The sequence below is a fragment of the Electrophorus electricus genome, chromosome 23 (assembly GCF_041902795.1).
Source record: "Electrophorus electricus isolate QZ-2024a chromosome 23, ASM4190279v1, whole genome shotgun sequence".
Classification (NCBI taxonomy): Eukaryota; Metazoa; Chordata; class Actinopteri; order Gymnotiformes; family Gymnotidae; genus Electrophorus; species Electrophorus electricus.
The window spans coordinates 14,042,501-14,060,396 of NC_137519.1; the positions used below are offsets into that span (position 1 = coordinate 14,042,501).

Sequence of the window (17,896 nt, forward strand, 5' to 3'; positions counted from 1 at the left end):
ATAAATGATTAGGATAAAAAGACAATATGCACGTTATTATTATTATTATTAATTATTATTATTATTATTATTATTATTATTATTATTATTATTGGGGTATTTTGCTGCACTTGTATTTATTCATTTAATAAAACTGCTAGGTCAAATATAAATCACACCCATTATTATCCCGCGAGCCTCCCTAAAGCACTGGAGGCAGGCTGTTTTGAATTTCAATTGGCTTCGAAATGGCAAAACCCCTCAGCTAATACATCAAAGAATATGTGCCGTCAACTGATCGGTTTAGAGTGGGGTTAGAGTGGCTACAATCCGCGCGAGGGGAACACGGTGCGGTACGCTTGCGCTGGCTCGAGCTTTCGAGGGATACCCCTATAGCCTCGTGTCAATCGGTTTTCAACTTTTGCGTGATCACGTAAAGCATTTAGCATACTAATAAATTTAAAACTAGAACATAATTCGGTCTCGGTAGTTTTCGAAAACCAAATTAGATTAATTTAGGTTATTCCGACGCTTTTGGAATCATCGAATAAAACATTCCCTTCTGCTCCGTGTTAAATGCCATATTTTGATGACAGTATTTTTGACAAGTTGCACGTCAAATTAAAACATTTCTGTACGAAAGGATTATTTGTACGTCCAACGTGATAACACTGTCATGTGTCCGTTTCCAACGCAAATCCAAGATGCTCACGCGTTTTAAAATAGCCTGGTCACTTTACCATGACAGACTAATGACCCTGACTGTCCAACAGTACCCGAGCTGTACTGCTTTGGGCTAGAACGTTAAGCAGGTGCTTACTGAGCAATAACCTACACTGACGGCATGTTTACAGTTTCACACGTTAAAACCGCGGGCATGTGTCTGCATGACAAAGCTGAACCCGGTTTTAAAAGTGCGGAGTGCGCGTTTGCGCAAGGATCCGCAGCGTAACTGTGCCACGGCGCAGAAAGCCGTGGGGCCGTGGAAGAACCGGGCTGTGCTACAGCTACACCGAATCGCATAAAGCCAAGAAGCCCAGACTCCCTTACCTCGCTGCGCTGCTGCGTGCTCCCGTTCCTTCATCATTGAGCCCGTCGCGTCGCTGGAGAGACTCCTTATCGAGCCCTGTTGGAGAGGAGGAAGTCATTATTGCCGATAATAGACTATCAATGAATATTGACGTCACCGAGGCGCTTCCCCCACTCAGGTATCCTAGGCAACCGGTATGCTCTTTAAAGGTGACTGAGCATTGGCTATTTATGATGTCCTTCAGCGGGAACTGTAAACATAATTGGCCAATGGGGCGATGAATGGGGGTTAAACCCTTCAGGGCTGAATCAAGTCCAAATTGAGAGGAAAAATGAACGCTACTGGAAAAGCAGTAATAAGCACCTCGCTTATGTTTCGCCTGTCCCGAGATACAGGCAGGCCTCATTTAAACAGCAGATGGTAATTATATTATAAATTACATTATAAATAAAGCATTATTTTAGTAGTAATTCTACGACAGCTAAAAAATAATTTCCAAGTTTAATGTAAGGTGGTGGTTGTTAAAAAAAAATTAAAAAGAAAACATTTATTGCTATATCACCGCTGTGTCTTTTCCTTTGGATTTTCCGTCTCTGTAGCTTCGGAACTCATTGGCCCACTGTGCTCGAGCGTTACCATTCCTCCCTCTCCAGAGGGTCTCGGAGCGCACGTGACCTTGCGCAGGCACTTTTTAGCAGCGCCTACAGCGATCCCTCTCGGCTCAGACAGGACTTTAACAAGCCAGAGACAGAAAGACCTGCTGAGACAGCCAACAGCGCACGTCTACATTTATACAAGTCTCAAAACGTCATTTATTACTTTCTTAGGCGGTTCCATACATTAGGCACATTAATTAAACACATCCACAACAATGTTTACAGTCATTTTACTGCATTCAGAATGTATATATATATATATATATATATATATATATATATATATATATATATAGATAGATAGATAGATAGATAGATAGATAGATAGATAGATAGATAGATATAAAAACATACATAAATAAATGTGTGTGTATATATATATATATATATATATATATATATATATATATATATATATATATATATATATGAAAGCATTTATCTATATGTTAATAGGATGTCAACACTATGTTAATTACATCGTTTTTGTTAATAGTGTTAATATGAGGCTTTGTCTATGGTATTAGATTAATTACAGTTATGATTATATATTATTTTCATTAGGAGCAAGCAGAAATAGTTATGTTGTCCTTTGTAATTTATTTACAATTATTTCACGCAATCATTTGAAGGACCAGTAAAAAATGCGAATTTTCATTTGTCGAAGTTGTAATTTTAATCATATACCAAAGATAGTTTATACTTGTTTATTGTCACAATAGCCACGATACCGCACACACAATATGGTCTTCAGGCAAACAAAATTCCATAAATCGGGATATCCTCTGCAGAGAGGTCCATCTATTAGAATCAAAGAGGCTTACAGCGCCGGGCCGAGGTGGATTTGCCGTGGTTCATATGGACTTAATCTGTCTATGCTCGGGGCTTTGAGATGAAAAAGAAGAAGAGCTGGTTTATTCCGGGATCTGAGAAGAATACTGTCCAGCGGACAAATCACTTATCACCTGTCAAAAATTACTTATTCATTCCCTCGCCGTCAAGAAGTGAGCCGAGGGCGCACGCACTCACGCGCATTTAGCGGACGGGTGTTTTGTGTTGTAATAATGACGATAGTTGTACGACTGTTGCTCACGCGGCTGTTTTCGATTTGCACAGCAATAATTCGCGTGCACATCCGTATTAACTGCTATCGACTGCGCAACCGTATAAGTTAGAAGCGTCAACAAAAACGCGTACGGATCCCGTGCTCCGCCGCCGTTCTGAGCGCATAGCCGCCTACTGTCGCGTGCTCTTGAAAACTGTGTGTATATCAAAATGACAGGATGAACGCGCACACAAAAAAAAATAAAATAAGAATCTGGAAAACGAAGAGCAGCAAAAAGAACACGGAGCATTTCTCCTCTCGCGCCTGGCAAGCAGTCTCGGGCGCACAACAGCCCGTTTGTTACTAATCAAGTGTGAAAGTGACGGCTTCATGTATTTAGAAAATGAGGAAAGTTGGAGTTGATGTACTGGCTCGCGTGAGATCGCCATCCAGGGGCTGAAGCAGCTCTGTCTGGAGCAATGAGGCTTGTTAGACGCGAAAGGGGGAGCGGGGCGGATTGTTAGTGAATGTCTCTGTGTGAGTGTGTCAGTGAGAGAGAGAGAGAGAGAGAGAGAGAGAGAGAGAGAGAGAGAGAGAGAGAGAGAGAGAGAGAGAGAGAGAGAGAGAGAGAGGCGATTCAGGCAGGGCAGCTGTAACCCTGCGCGAGCTTGCTTTTTCCTTCGATGACTACGCCCGAGAGGAGGAGCGTGAGACGCGTAGTGGGCGTCAGAATCCAACTTAGCATCCTGGCAGGACACTCTGCGAAGCAAAGCCCCATCCGAAAGCAAAAAAAACTTCTCCCGCACGGCATGAGAGACGCAGCAAGTAAAGACAGCGAGGAAGTGCGTCGAAAATTCGATCGCAGCTGAAAACTACCCGCTCGGTTTCAACTGACAGCAAGAACTCTGCGAGTCCGAAGTCTATGCATTCATCGCTCGTTTTAATCCCCACCGCAATCGCCACGAAGAGGACAGACGCGGGTCTGTTGATCTGGGACTCTATGAGCGAGCGCGACGAGTGCGTGAGAGAGTAAGGGCAAAAAGTGCACGAGTGAGAAGCTTATTCCCGGAGCTTCGCCATGGCGTACCCGCAGGGTTACTTGTACCAGCCGTCCGCTTCTTTGGCACTCTACTCGTGTCCTGCGTACAGCACGAGCGTCATCTCGGGACCCCGGACCGAGGAACTTGGGAGGTCTTCGTCGGGCTCCGCGTTCGCGCCCTATGCCGGATCTACGGCGTTCACGAGCGCCTCGCCCGGTTACAACTCCCACCTCCCGTACAGCGCGGACGCGGCGGCAGCGGCGACGTTCACTTCGTACGTGGTGAGTGCGCGTCGCGAGCGGTTCGCGGTTATCGTCCGCACTTTGTGGAAGTTACGAGGAGCGACTGCTTGTATTTCTAACGCGCGATACCCATGTGCAGCTATGCCGCTTGTTTTGTCGTTCGTTTCTGTCGAAGTCAGTGGACCAATTAATTAGTTAAAGAAATATAAATATAGCTTACATACAGGGAGATCTGGCTGATTTTCTTAGAAACTATTACGATAAAACTGCCACAGTCTGAAGGCTTTCGTTAAAAAAAAGGGGCTCAAATGTCTTGGAAAACAAAGCAATAATTTTGAGTAGTCATAATTTGCGGCGTATTTGCATGAGCTATATATATATATATATATATATATATATATATATATATATATATATGGCTAAGGCAAATATATAAGTTAAAAACTGTTGAAGAGAAACATGCCTGTTTATATTGTGCACTTTCTTGCGTGTAGACGTGTAACCTCAGTCCTTGTTTATAGTCCAAGCAGTTGAAGTAATTTACTTGTCATTTTAATAAAGATATGGCAAAATAAGGGCATGGTGAAACAATACGCCGTAATCTAACAATTTGCTTAAATATCATATATCAAAACCCAGCTAAATCTGTGAATGGGCATTGCCAAAAATTCTGCAGTGAGAGAGAGAGAGAGAGAGAGAGAGAGAGAGAGATGGAGAAAGGCAGAGAAAAATGACGTGTAAAAAAACTGGGGCAGCCTGAAGAGAGCAAAAAGTTTGAGTACAATAGTTTGCTGAAAAAATACGTCGTAAAAATAAAGAAAAATGTGTAGTTTGGTGTGTTAGTCTTCCGATGAATTAGATTCACGGTGTGTGAGTTCACGCGCTTGAACGTGTTTTTGCGTGTGTTATATGTGTATGCGGGGGGGGGGGGATTTTGAATTATTATTTTTTTTGATCGGTAAGTTTGGATTGTATTTAACACCATGTTAAAAGTGTTTGGTGTGTAGTTCACCTAATAACATGTCGGTGTTTTTTTGTTTTTTTTTTGCAGGGTTCCCCATATGATCATACAACGGGCATGGCTGGCTCTATAGGGTACCACCCGTACGCTGCTCCCCTGGGCTCGTACCCTTATGGTGACCCAGCTTACAGAAAGAACGCTACCAGGGACGCCACTGCCACGCTCAAGGCCTGGCTTAACGAGCACCGGAAAAATCCGTACCCCACCAAAGGCGAAAAGATCATGCTGGCCATTATCACCAAAATGACCCTCACGCAAGTGTCCACCTGGTTCGCCAACGCCAGGAGGAGGCTAAAGAAGGAGAACAAGATGACCTGGACCCCGCGGAACCGGAGCGAGGACGAAGAGGAGGACGAGAACATTGACCTGGAGAAGAATGACGACGAGGAGCCGAGCAAACCCGCGGACAAGGGGGACTCGACAGACACGGAGACAGGTCTGTGGAAAAAAGCATCAATTTTTCATTGCAGTCGTTTCCAGTTCGGGCGCAAAATTGATTGCTGGTTAATGGTGGTATATTATTTATAATAGAACAATTGCTTTAAATAATAATCACCTTGAACTCATCTAATTTGACTTCTTATGAATTGAGAATTGCTAGTGACGTATGCTGTTTTGCAATCCATTTATCTTTGGCTGCATAATAAGGGCACAGCTGGTGCACTGGATCTCATTTATTACGATCTCATTATTATTATTATTATTATTATTATTATTATTATTATTATTATTATTATTATTATTATTATTATCGCTGCGTTTGAACAGTTTCCAAACATTACCGTCAAGTGCTGTTCGATGCGTTGTCTAAATTCAAATCTCATTGTACCTCAGTTTTTAAGCATTAAACCAATCAGAATTTTACTCAGTTTATAAATAGACGGTGAGAAATATTTTAATGAAACAACCGCAAAGACATTATGAAATAAGATTCATTATTTTGATCTAATTAAGCAAAGTCGTTTTTTTTTTTGTTTTTTTTTTGTTTGTTTTTTGTCTTTGCTTCAGATCATAAACTCATCAACCCAGGAGAAGCACCGTGCGACAGGTTTAAAGAGGAAACTCACACTAAAGACTTGGACCCTCTTCTGACCGACTCGGAATTAAAAGACACAGAAGTGAGGACGGATTTGCTCGCGGAATCCACTAAGCCCACCACGTCTTCGCCGTCCGTCATGCAAAGAGGGAATGAACTAATTGCGCAAGAGAAGCCGTCAGAACTTGTTCACGGCGCGGGCACAGTGAATAGCAACGTGACGTCTGTTATTCATCCTCCGGCGTCTGTCCCCAAGCCTAAACTTTGGTCACTAGCAGAGATAGCCACGTCCTCGGACAGGTGCAAGGGAGGTCATGAGGCACCGCAGGCTACGGGGATAGGTCAAAGCACAGTCATCGCGAGCAACGCTGCATCGCCGACCCGGACCTCACCCCAGTGCCCTCTCCCAAACAGCACGGTCCTCTCGCGGCCTATTTACTACACTTCACCGTTTTACCCTGGCTACACGAACTATGGCACGTTCGGACACCTTCACAGCAACCACGGCTCCAACACGAGCTCGACGGCACACTTCAATGGATTAAGTCAGACTGTGTTAAATCGAGCCGAGGCACTAGCCAGAGAAAATAAAATCCGAAGCCAAACGCAGGTAGATCTTTGTAAAGACTCACCTTACGAACTAAAGAAAGGTATGTCAAACATTTAATACTGGATTCATATCCAGTCTCGCGGACTATTATTTATTATTTGTGGTTGCTTAAAAACAAGAAGAAAAAAAGAAGACGAAGAAGAACAAGACGAAAAAAAAATAATAATACCGATAAAGGAATTTCTGAGGACAGTTATTTTCTGAGTAAATGCTTATCTTCAAATCTTAGTTTCTGAATGGTTAATCAAGATGTAACATCTAAGAATTGTCTTAAACGCTGCGGCCGCCTGAGTCTATTTGTATTAAAGACTAATATGTATATTTAATGTAGCATTTTTGTATTTAAAATGGACAATACATTATCTTTGAAGTAAATTATGAAAATACACGTGTGCAGCCATTGTTTTCGACGTTCGCTTGATTGCCAATGAGGAATTTGACAGCTGCACAAAGGGTATAAACTAGTCTTAGTCACAAGCTAATATTTAGGACTTTTGTGGCGGAAAACCATTAGAACACATATTAGAAATATTGGGTTGGCTGTGTTTTTTAAAGACTTTTATTTACCAAATGGATATTAAAAACAAACAAAAAACAACAAAAAAATATATACAAACCAAAACATAAATAGGCGGCCAGTTCAATCGAGGATATATTTTTTTCCCGAACGCTTCACGGCTGACTCCCTGTTCCTCCCGTGTTTTATAAGCTTGCTTTGATAACCTCTATAAGAGACAATAGTTGGCACCGATTTGCTCACGGGAAAGTGGTCCAGGTGTATATTGATATGACAACACTGGCAAAAGTGTCAAGCAGTCGTTTAACCCAATTATACTCCAACCGCGTCGTGTTATATGCAAAGCAATCAGGTGGCGAACTCCGGTAATGAGTTCGATTTTATGCCAAATTTAGACCTCATTACTATTTCCAAGGCGTGGCAAAGCAGTTAGAAGCACGCGGTGATGCGTGTACGGTCGCGGACTCGGTTTAGGAGCATACGGCCCTGTTGTATTATTAATGGTGGAAAAGGCGAAATAAATAGCGTTTTGGATTATAGGCGCGGATGGATCTGCGGAGTGTTGCGAACGTACCGTGACCGGCAAATGCCCGTCCGGCGCAGGCGGTCCTTAGCGCGGATCCGTCGCTTTTCCCTTCTCCGCAGGTAGGTGTCACACTTGCTCCTAATTTCGCCCCTGCATTCTTGAGCAGACACCGCGAGTGAACGTCTCTCAGGTGTCAGCGCGAGGAACGGACCCCTGTCAAACTGGACTAACATTGTATCAGGCTACTGCCTCGTGCTTAGTCCTTTTTCTAGTTAAATGCTTTAAATTATTAAAATTATAGGCTCAAAGACATCAGCATCATGAAGCTATTTTAAAGCAGGTTATTTAATAGGTGCTTTAAAATCTAATTCTTATTCTTATTCTTATTATTCTTCTTCTTATTATTATTATTATTACTAGTATTACTATTATTATTATTATTATTATTGTACTACCACTAATAATAATACTGCTACTGCTACTATAACTCTTTAAGTGTAAAAATCGGTTCGAGTTGGTTACAAGATGTGAAAACATAAAAAGGATTTCACTGTTAGTCATAAATTAAAAACCTAAACAAATAGGCGAAATATCTTTGATCACGCGGGGGTTGTGTTATCTTGCTGCAGATATGATTAACTATTGATTGCTGACCTTCTTGGCAAATTGCATTAAACGTCATTAACGGGCCGATCTGTATGGCTTCAGTTTGCATGTTGGCACGCGGCTTGAATGTTATTGATCGTCACTTCCCAGATGAAGAGGTAAAACGTGGCGTATTTTAGCAAGACGCAATTAATTAGCTCATCACTGCTAGTCTGTTTTTGTACATTGTTTGATTATTAAATATTTATTTTCAAATGTATTATTGGATATCTTTAAAATAGAAACGACTCAATGCGTGTAAATATAATACTAATACTAATACTAATAATACTAATACTAATACTAATACTAATACTACTATTACTACTACTAATAATAATAATAAGATGGAAGTGAAGCTGCTTGCTTAAGTCTGAGGTCGTGTCATTAATCTCTACAGTTTACTTTGCGCACTCCAGTTGAAAAGTCCCCTGGGTTTCACTGAACTCCCCCGGCGCTACTGCCCTTCTCGCGCTGCAGCGGACGAGGGGCCGACTATATTTAATCTCTCAGAGTGGGCTCGAGCCATCCGCGCGCCACGCCACCAGCCTAAATAGCATAATTCTGTTTTTCTTCGCTGGTCCCTGAAGGAATTGAAGCACTTGATGTCGCGCTCCATATGTGCATGAATGCCTTTCAGAAGTTTATAAAAAAAAAAGAAAAAGAAAAAGAGGGAAGGAGGAGGAGAACAAGAACTAGAACAAGAAGAACCTGACACTGGATGTCACAAGACATTCGCTTGCATAAGTAAACATTTAATCGTTTGAATCTTCACATTTTACAATTTTTTTTCTTCTTCTCTCAGCTGTCGACTTGCACAGGCCAGAAATACTGATAATTTACGTTCGTATTTTCCGCACGATAGAAAACCATTGAACGTTGAAACGGATAAATTAAAAATGCGGAAAGCCTGATCTCAAAGTCTTTGAGTACAGTCGATGAATCGGGAGAATTCAACCTTTTGAACGTTGGAGAAAGACTGTAACACTTGTTTAAAATCTACTGCACAAATTTATAATTTGAGTAGCTTAGGAAAAAAAGAAAAATCGAATTAAATTAATTAAACAACCTTCCATATTTAGCTACTGTCAACTCAAATATTTCCATAGGCCCTAACCACGTGACTCATCTGCGCCGGTGTCTTTGATGTGTAATTTTCGCTGCACTATGAAAACGACGACACATTTGGGATATATTTTTAATATCGCTAGTTTTGTGCTTTATTAGAACTGCTAGGCTGTTCTGATAACAATTCTATAATTTCATATTTCTCCCCAGAAATATAATTAGTATCGAACTTTTCCCCGCACTATAAAACTATATATGAATCCTACGAGCGTTTAGAACCAGGTCACCCGAATCCAGCCGAAGTTGTGTAAGCCTTGAATGTCGGGCTACGAGCAAACTCCGCGATGATCTTGCAAAACTTTGCTGAACTTCCCTTCGCCTCTCTTCCATTTGAATAGTTCTCGAGCTCATTGTTCAGAAGCCGAGAACAGCGCGTGCATGTTAAGCGAGGGCGAGACAGTTCCCACGTGTAGAGAACGAAATAAGGCTGTTCTCGGAATGAAAAGGGAGGGAAATGCAGACAGAAACACTACGCTTAATTATACCAAAGCAACGATTTTTCACAATTTGGATAATTTTGACTTCGGGTTTTCTATGGTAGGGCCTGTATGAATAGTGACGTAGTATGTCGTATGATAAAACGGCCCCGTGTGCTTATACAATAATCAGAATGGACACGCGCATACAACTAAATTTTTATTTTTTTATATATATATATATATACACACGTGACCAGGCTAAAAACGTGCAAGACTCCGAGCTACACGATCCAGGATTATTTACGTTGTTTATGTGGCAAAACATGAGCGATTTCTTTCTTTCCTTCTTTTTTTTAACATTATGAATTCAAAGAACTGGATAAGACGACAACCGGAAATATAAAAAAAAACAGAGATGTAGGGATGTAGGGAAACGGCTAAACAAGTCACGATGTACGAACGTTTTAACTCCAAACATAGAACTCAATAAGGCATTGCTATGCAGTTTGTGTCGAGCAATATTCCGAAACCAAACAAGTGTATACTGCTGGAATCCATCGTTTTTAAAGCACGTCGACCAGAACTAGTGGTCCTAGCTGTGGACTCTCATTCTGTTTTCTAAAAGCCGTGTTTGTTTGTTTTCTGGCGCGTTTTGAATAAAATAGGCCTTAATGTTTTAATAAAATGCGAGTGTAAAAATTAATACCTTTAGTAATGATGCTGATGAATAAATAAACGCTGTAAGGGGGCCTTGGTGTCAAATTTGAAGAGACGGTCTTTTTCGACCTTCGTCGTTTGACTGATCTCACGTCACCGCGTGCTGAAACGACACCTGCCACGCTATAGCCCAGCGCGTGAGAGGCCTCGCAAAACGAGACTGCGCACGAGGTAATCAGAACCTGCTGATAATAGCGTTGTTAAACCAGTGCTAAAATGCACCGGACCCAGCGGATGTGGAGTTTTATATCCACAGCCGATGTCTACACGGTCCCTCATCAGTGACAGGACTACAGCTGAGCCGTGTCAGCTTCAGCCCGATCCAGCAAGGACCCTTTATTCTGACCTGCTTACGTTATATGCCGGGACATCTGTGTAAAGCAACAGAGAAGGTTTAGTCAAGTACACAGTCGCCCTCCCCCCCCCCAGCTCTCTCCTTGAAGTGAACAATATGCTGAGAGAGTTAGTTTAAGGGTGGGGGGTGGGGGGTGGGGGGTGGGGGGGACGACAAGAAAAGGAAAACCCAAACTGAGAGGAATACGGTGCGTAAGAAAAAGGTATTTTGTAAGTGCGCCGAAAAAATGTGTGTGTGTTTGTGTGTGTGTATGTGTGTGTGTGGGGGGGGCATTTGTCAACGAGAAAAGAATTGTGATCATTTCACCCCTCGCAACGTCACCCGCGCCTTAACTCTCGAGAGCAGGCTGGGAATAGCGCCCCCTTTTATTTAATCATCCGGTCCCACCGAGGAAGCTCTTAATTAATTATGGGTGCTAAAAATTCAGCCCAGCTGTTCCTCTCTCTGCGCGCGCTGCTTCCGCGCGGCGTAGCGCGGGGGGCGAGGAGCGGGATGCGGCCATGGGGCCTAATTTTCACAAATTAGCCCATTTTCTCCCCTAAAATCAAATATCTGTCAGGGCTTGTCTGGCCGGTAGCACGTCGCAGTTGGCGGGAGACGAGCGGAAGCATGGATGACGCTCCGGCTGCGTCATGGCGCATTCGGCTCTTAGAAATCCTTCGTGTTTGAGAAACACGTGAAATAGGCAGAGTACGAGGTAAACCGACTCAGATGGACCGACAGCGCACGATCTTCTGCCATTTACCCCCACTTTACCCTGGACTGTTCTCGCATTGCCCACGTGCAGTTCTCTGGGGAGAGATTACACGTGTCATTTTTGGCTGTCTGATGTTCCAAGTGAAACCTTCATACATAAATAAGTTTTTTTTGTTTTTGTTTTTTTACTTAAGAAGAAAAACATTGACCAAAAAGAAGATGACAAGTTCTTCTAAGCAACGGAACGTTAGATTTATGCTGGATTTGCACAGAGGTATAGAATATATGTTCGTTAATAAAATACAGAATAATACAAACACCCTTCAGGTTTGCAAAAGAAAACAGCTACGTCAAAGGCCTTTATTATGTGTAACAGTTAAAGCCACATAAACCCCGAATTACCTTGTAAACGTTGCTGATTATTTTATTTTATGTAAGATTGCAACACGCATGTTCGCGTTGGTTTGTTCGCAGCGCGTGTTAGACGCAATCTTAGACATGCGCGAATCTGCGCTTTGCGCTCTGTAGCGAGAGCAGGGTGCACTAGCCAGAAATCTGTGGGTAAGGAATATTTTAGCTGCCCTAAACACACATATCCATAACCTTTCGTCCACCCAACGACCTACACATGCGCGCCCGCACAAAGCACGCGCACACGTACGCGCACGTGCACGCGCGCGCGCACGCACACACATTTCTCTGTAGAATGGGTTTGCTGATTCGGGAGTATCCAGTATGATTTATGAAAAGAATTAAGACACCAGAGAACGGAACCTATGGAGCCACCCATCTTGTATTGCCATTCAACTCTCAATAACACTCACTATAATGTGTACACACACACACACACACCATGCAAAACGAGCCCCACGTAACTGCCTTTCAATTTTCTCTTTCGATATATAAGCGAAAGAAACAACACAGGAAAAAAGTTTTTAAAAATGTCGACACATTTGCCGGCTATCCTTCGAGAGCCCCAAGGCAGCATTTAGGCGAGATAAGAGGGTCCCATTATTCCTTTCTTAATGGCGCTGATGAAGATTGATGAACTGTTTTCTTTACAGGGACTTCAGAGGGTCCGCGAGAGGGAGAGAGGAGGAGTGAGCGCGCTGGAGGAGAGACGCGGGTGGGGGTGGGGGGGCAATGACGAAATGGAGGGAGGTCTACAAGTTTGCCCAACTGTTTATTTACATTTGCCCTTTTTAAATGATCCCTTTCTTCCAGACATCTGCTCCACATTATGACACTGCTATTTAGCGTAATGGCCACTCGGATGCGCCGCTCTGTAAGATAGCGGGACAGAGGCGCCGTTATCGGCCGCCCACCTGGGGGAGGCCATCGGATTCGCAGATGGAAGTTACGTGAAAGAATAATACGCGCTTGTGTAATTTTTCTTTCGTTTATTTTCCTGTTTTTGGGAGGAGGATAGCTGACCAGTTTTCCCTCGGCGTTTTTTCCCCCTTTCGTTCAGGCTGATGGATGCAAATGTGAGCTCTGTAATTGGATCAGTTCCCCAGATACAGATAAACGGCTGCTGCTTTACTGGGGTTATTTTGAGCTGTGTGCAGGCAGCAGTGAATGTGTGTGTGTGTGTGTGTGTGTGTGTGTGTGTGTGTGTGGAGAGAGAGAGCACTAATGAGGAGGGGTGAAGTGCTATACTGCTATACTCACCATCACAACAGTGGGCCAAGACAAGCACGCGCACACGGGAGGTGGGGGGGGTAATAAGCATTAGGGAGTCTCCAAAATATTTATGAATATCACACAAGATAACATGCTAATTATGCAGTCGCCTAGTGATGTCCTTTTGCCAATCACCATCCAGCAATAACTCCTCTCAAAATTCCTTTGCTTGGCCCCTCATTCAAATATTAAATGTAACAACAGCGCTGACACTGTTAAAATGAAGTTACATTCTCCAACTTGCCAGTTTCTGTTTTCGTATCAGTCTTTTTTTTTTTTTTTCGTTTAACAGATGATTGCCAACGAGGCTTTCGCCTTTCCCTCTCCAGAAGCACTCCGATGGCAGCGGTCCCGGCTAAGAGAGCTGTCTGGCTCCATGACTGGAAATGTGCTTTACAGCCAAGCGGAAGACGCTAATCTCATCTCGCGCCGTTTTCGTCAGCTCCTCTTAGCTCCTCCCGCGGCGCGAGCGCGGTTACCCAAACCCCTCCACGTGCCCAAGTCAAACGTGCTAAGACCTGTTACACAGGCGCCCAGGATAGCGCCCGCCCAGGCTCAAATAATTGATTGACCTTGTTTTCGGCATCGGCCGCTATTTCCAGTCTGGTGCCTAATTCCCTGGCCATCGCTAAAACGGCCATCTGGGCTCGAGAGGTCCGACCGTGCTGAGCAGCTCACCTGACCGGCAAACAAAAGCAAGATGACGACGGAGTTGCGTGCACAGCAAGGTCTGCGAGGCGAGCGTCTCTTCTGATTACGATGCGAAAAGCCACGTTTGCCAGCAACGCATGCCAAGATGGTTCCAGGCTTCAGTAGCGCACGTGAAGGCCGTTCCCACTGGGCCACCACGAGTCTGCGATCGTGCGCCCGGACTCCTCCGTTAAGAAAGCATTCAAAAAGAGAACAGCAGCTGATGGTGTGCAGGACGTTTGTTTGAATCCAAAACCATCATCTTACTCACTCCACGTTTTTCCCTTTTTTTGTGTGTGAGTCAGTCCTGTCTTCCACACATCTGATTTATTAGCTTGTCAAAGGAAGAATAGTTGGAGAAGGCAATCAAAAAGCACTTACAGAGAGCCTGCAAAAAATGACTGCTTTTTCACTGGCTAATTTGTGTTACTCTCATAGAGGCGTCTGGCAAAGTGGTTGATGAGGCATAAAATGATGATAAATGAATTTATTGCCCCGCTGCTCATCAGATGGCTGTAGTGTATACTACTTCTTTGCTGGTGACAAGCTGCCGCTGATCTGTGGTCAGTCTCCGACTGAGACTGGGCACCGGAATTAGATATTTCCAGCTTCGACCGGCTGACCAGGGGTCAGAGTGAATATGACTGGGCTGGTGCCAGCAAGAGAGGAAGACAAAGGACAGTTTAATAGGTTAAACTGGAAACAGGAGTAAACTCATTGCTGCGAGGGACACATGTTCTCATCTTTCAGCTTCTGATCAACGTGTGGGAAAAAGGCAGCAGTAACCAGATATCCCTTCTCTCTCTTTCTCCCTCTCTCTCTCTCTCTCTCTCTCTCTCTCTCCCTCTCTCTCTCTTTCTTCCTCTCTCTCTCTATCTTTCTTGCTCTGTCTCCCTCTCTCTCTCCCTCTCTCTCTCTCTCTCCCTCTTTGCCCCCCTCTGTTTCTCGCTGTACCCCCCCCTTTCACTCTCTCTCTCTCTCTCTCTCTCTCTCTCTCTCCCTCTCTTTCTTCCTCTGTCTCTCTCTCTTTCTCGCTCTGTCTCTCTCTCTCCCTCTCTCTCTCTCTCCCTCTTTGCCCCCCTCTGTTTCTCGCTGTACCCCCCCCTTTCACTCTCTCTCTCTCTCGTTTGTGCCAAGCTGAGGCATGAACCCTCCCATTAAACAATATATCTGCCAATGAATTAATTAGGAAACAACACGAACACAAACGACCGAAGGAACAAGCGGTATTGCTGTCAAATGAGAAGCAAGCAAAGAAATATTCCATTATGTGGTTCACACAAGTGCCCGCTCCTGTTCCCAGCCATGATTAACGACCGGAGGAGGGAGGCCCAGGGTATCGGAGCGGTAGCCACAGGGTCACAAGCATTTCTGCATATTTCCTAAATAAGCCCTCGGCCCTTGCGGCCTCCCCGTACGGACTCTCCCACAAATCAGCGCTCTTGCAATCCCGCACCACATTGTTTGGAGAGCTTACACTATTTCGCCCCTCACCCCACGCCTGTCTCTGATCTCTCTCTCTCTCTTTCTCTCTTTGTGTAATTTTGGATGATTAAGTCCTCACGTATTCTTTGCCTGCATTGGCAAGAGAAGAATGCATTATTGTGCATTTTTGCCCTGTTGGACCACAACCTACTCTCTCTCTCTCTCTCTCTCTCTCTCTCTCTCTCTATCTCCCTCTTTTTTGCTCTCACTCTCTTTCTCTCTCTCTTTCCTCCTGCATTCTCAAATTCATTAGCACGGTCCTGTACATACTCCAAAGTCCTCCTTGTTCACGCACAAGAAAAGCCATAAGAGCAGTCCCAGGCCAGCCGTGAGGGACGCTATGCGTCGCAGGATTGGACAGTGAGCTGCCTCCATGTCATAAGAGCCTTGGAAAAGCCGCTCCCCATCCCAGAACAGCCTTGACGAAAGTGGCGTGGGCAATGCCACGGCATTCCCAACAGCAGTAGAGGGAATGGATCTGGCCCTAATTCCATTGGAATGAGGCAATTTTGGTATCCCTCTCCACCACAGCCACTCCGACCCCTGCGTTTACCCAGAAATGTTTAGCATTAAACGCTGGCACAACTTTTTAAAAATTCATCTCTCCTGCACAAGTCAGTCCCTTCTGCCTGCTGGAGGTGGTGGGGTGCTGCGACCGGTCTGTCGAGTGTGGACTGGAGCAACCTCGCCTCCTGCAAAAGCGTGTTTGTCAGACAAAACTGCAAACAGGATCAGCTGAAGGATTCAGCTGAAGGATTCCAAACACTGAGATGCAATGGAGACTGACACTGCTGTCAGTCTTTTGTTCATTGACAGGGACCTAATCAGGGGAATCTGAATATGCAGATAATCGCGAATAAATTTTTCATGAACACATCTCGTCCTAATCTGGATGAAAAGTCAGCAGAGAAAAAGATGAAAGCGGTTATTAAACAAAAGATTGAACCATCAGACTGAAAAATGGCGTTCAAAATGATCTTTTTCAAATGAGCGTTTTGCCTGACAATCCATTCCAATTTTCCAAACAGCAAAAATATGAAGGAGGTGTGATGTCACGTGTCTCTTAAGCTGTGTCTGTCAAAATAGAGCTGCACACTTCCCACAATGCAGTGCAGATAAATGAGTACTGTAAGTATTGTAAGAATGTTGTTTCAACCACAGTCACTGTTTCAAATTTAAGTAAAATCCAGAAAGGAATTCAGATTATGCATATATCTTTCCTTGAAAGGTGTACCTGGCAATATTTCACAATATTATCAGTGCAAGAATGTTTTTCATTTACAAACACACACACACATGCATGCCTGTGGATATCCATTCAGTATTTGTGTCATTTTAATCTAAGCATCTCTTTGTCTAAACTAATGACAAAACATTAAGGCAAATAAATCCCAGTAGATAATATTTCACTATAAACTATAAACTATGTGCTTACTACAAGCACATGGGCATGCACACACACACACACACACACACACACACACACACACACACACACACACACAGAGTGAGAATGATTCCATTTTACCTGAGCATCAGAAAGCAAATTTGCTTATAGGTCATGGATTAGATAGATACGCCTGAATTATAAGGACAAGACACAGATATGCACATGGCTCGTGTGGGTTACATTAGACTGTAGAAGTGGTCTGAAGTGGGCTATTAGTTCTAACTGCACTGCATTTTAATGTCTTCCTTATGATTTACGTGATGACGATGAAGTTAAATACACATGATTTGTAAGTCTGTGCAGCTCTTGGAAAATCACTGTGACTAGGAGATCAGAGTCAGTGACAGGGCTGTCTTTGTTCAACATATAAAACCAAGTTCCAGAGAATTAGGTACGGCTGTTTCCTTCACATGGTAAAAGCATGTTTATTAAACTGACTGGATCTATTTGATGGTCTTGTTCAAAGTGTGTCTGCAAGATAAAACAAGACAATCTAGCCACGTTAAACTTTATAAATGCACATGAGAAAAGTGGAAAAGTAATGTCTTCTGAGTAGAGCAATGGTTGCTAGTTTGTTTTCGTGGAAGCAAACAGGGATGATGTCACTCTGTAAAGGAGGGTGGGTCCTTATTACTCCTCTGTATCAAACTGACCTTGATTTAAGGGGAGAAAAAGTAACACACACACACACACACACACACACACACGCACGCACACACACACACACACAATTTAGACATTATCACAGTCTCCAGAGAATGAGCAAAGTTTACCATTAGTATGAAGTAATCCATTTGGCATTAAAATACACAGACACACAGTCACACCAACACACATGCGCGCACACACACATGCATGTGTACATACACACACACACACACACACACACACACACACACACACACACACACTGCCCAACTCTTCTT

At 43.6% G+C, this 17,896-nt stretch overlaps 1 protein-coding gene and 1 long non-coding RNA gene across 3 annotated transcripts in view; one reads left to right on the plus strand and one right to left on the minus strand.

Moving 5' to 3' along the window:
- Window positions 1-1,764, minus strand: part of LOC118240455 (uncharacterized) — a 2,117-nt gene extending 353 nt beyond the window's left edge. Inside the window, exons 1-2 of one of the 2 annotated variants that reach the window (XR_004775425.2) lie at window positions 1,572-1,764; window positions 1,030-1,105 (exon numbers count right to left, since the gene is read on the minus strand). This is a non-coding gene — a long non-coding RNA (uncharacterized LOC118240455). Of the gene's footprint in view, window positions 1,106-1,571 lie in introns of both variants that reach the window. The other variant, XR_014119584.1, reaches the window with a different exon arrangement.
- A 1,584-nt stretch (window positions 1,765-3,348) lies between these two features.
- irx5a (iroquois homeobox 5a) lies at window positions 3,349-7,047 on the plus strand. The gene is made up of 3 exons (XM_027032867.3): window positions 3,349-4,031; window positions 5,044-5,449; window positions 6,022-7,047. Exons 1-3 carry the CDS (start codon window positions 3,789-3,791, stop codon window positions 6,714-6,716), a joined length of 1,344 nt encoding a protein of 447 aa, XP_026888668.2. The 5' UTR covers window positions 3,349-3,788; the 3' UTR covers window positions 6,717-7,047.
- Window positions 7,048-17,896: the final 10,849 nt, after the last annotated feature.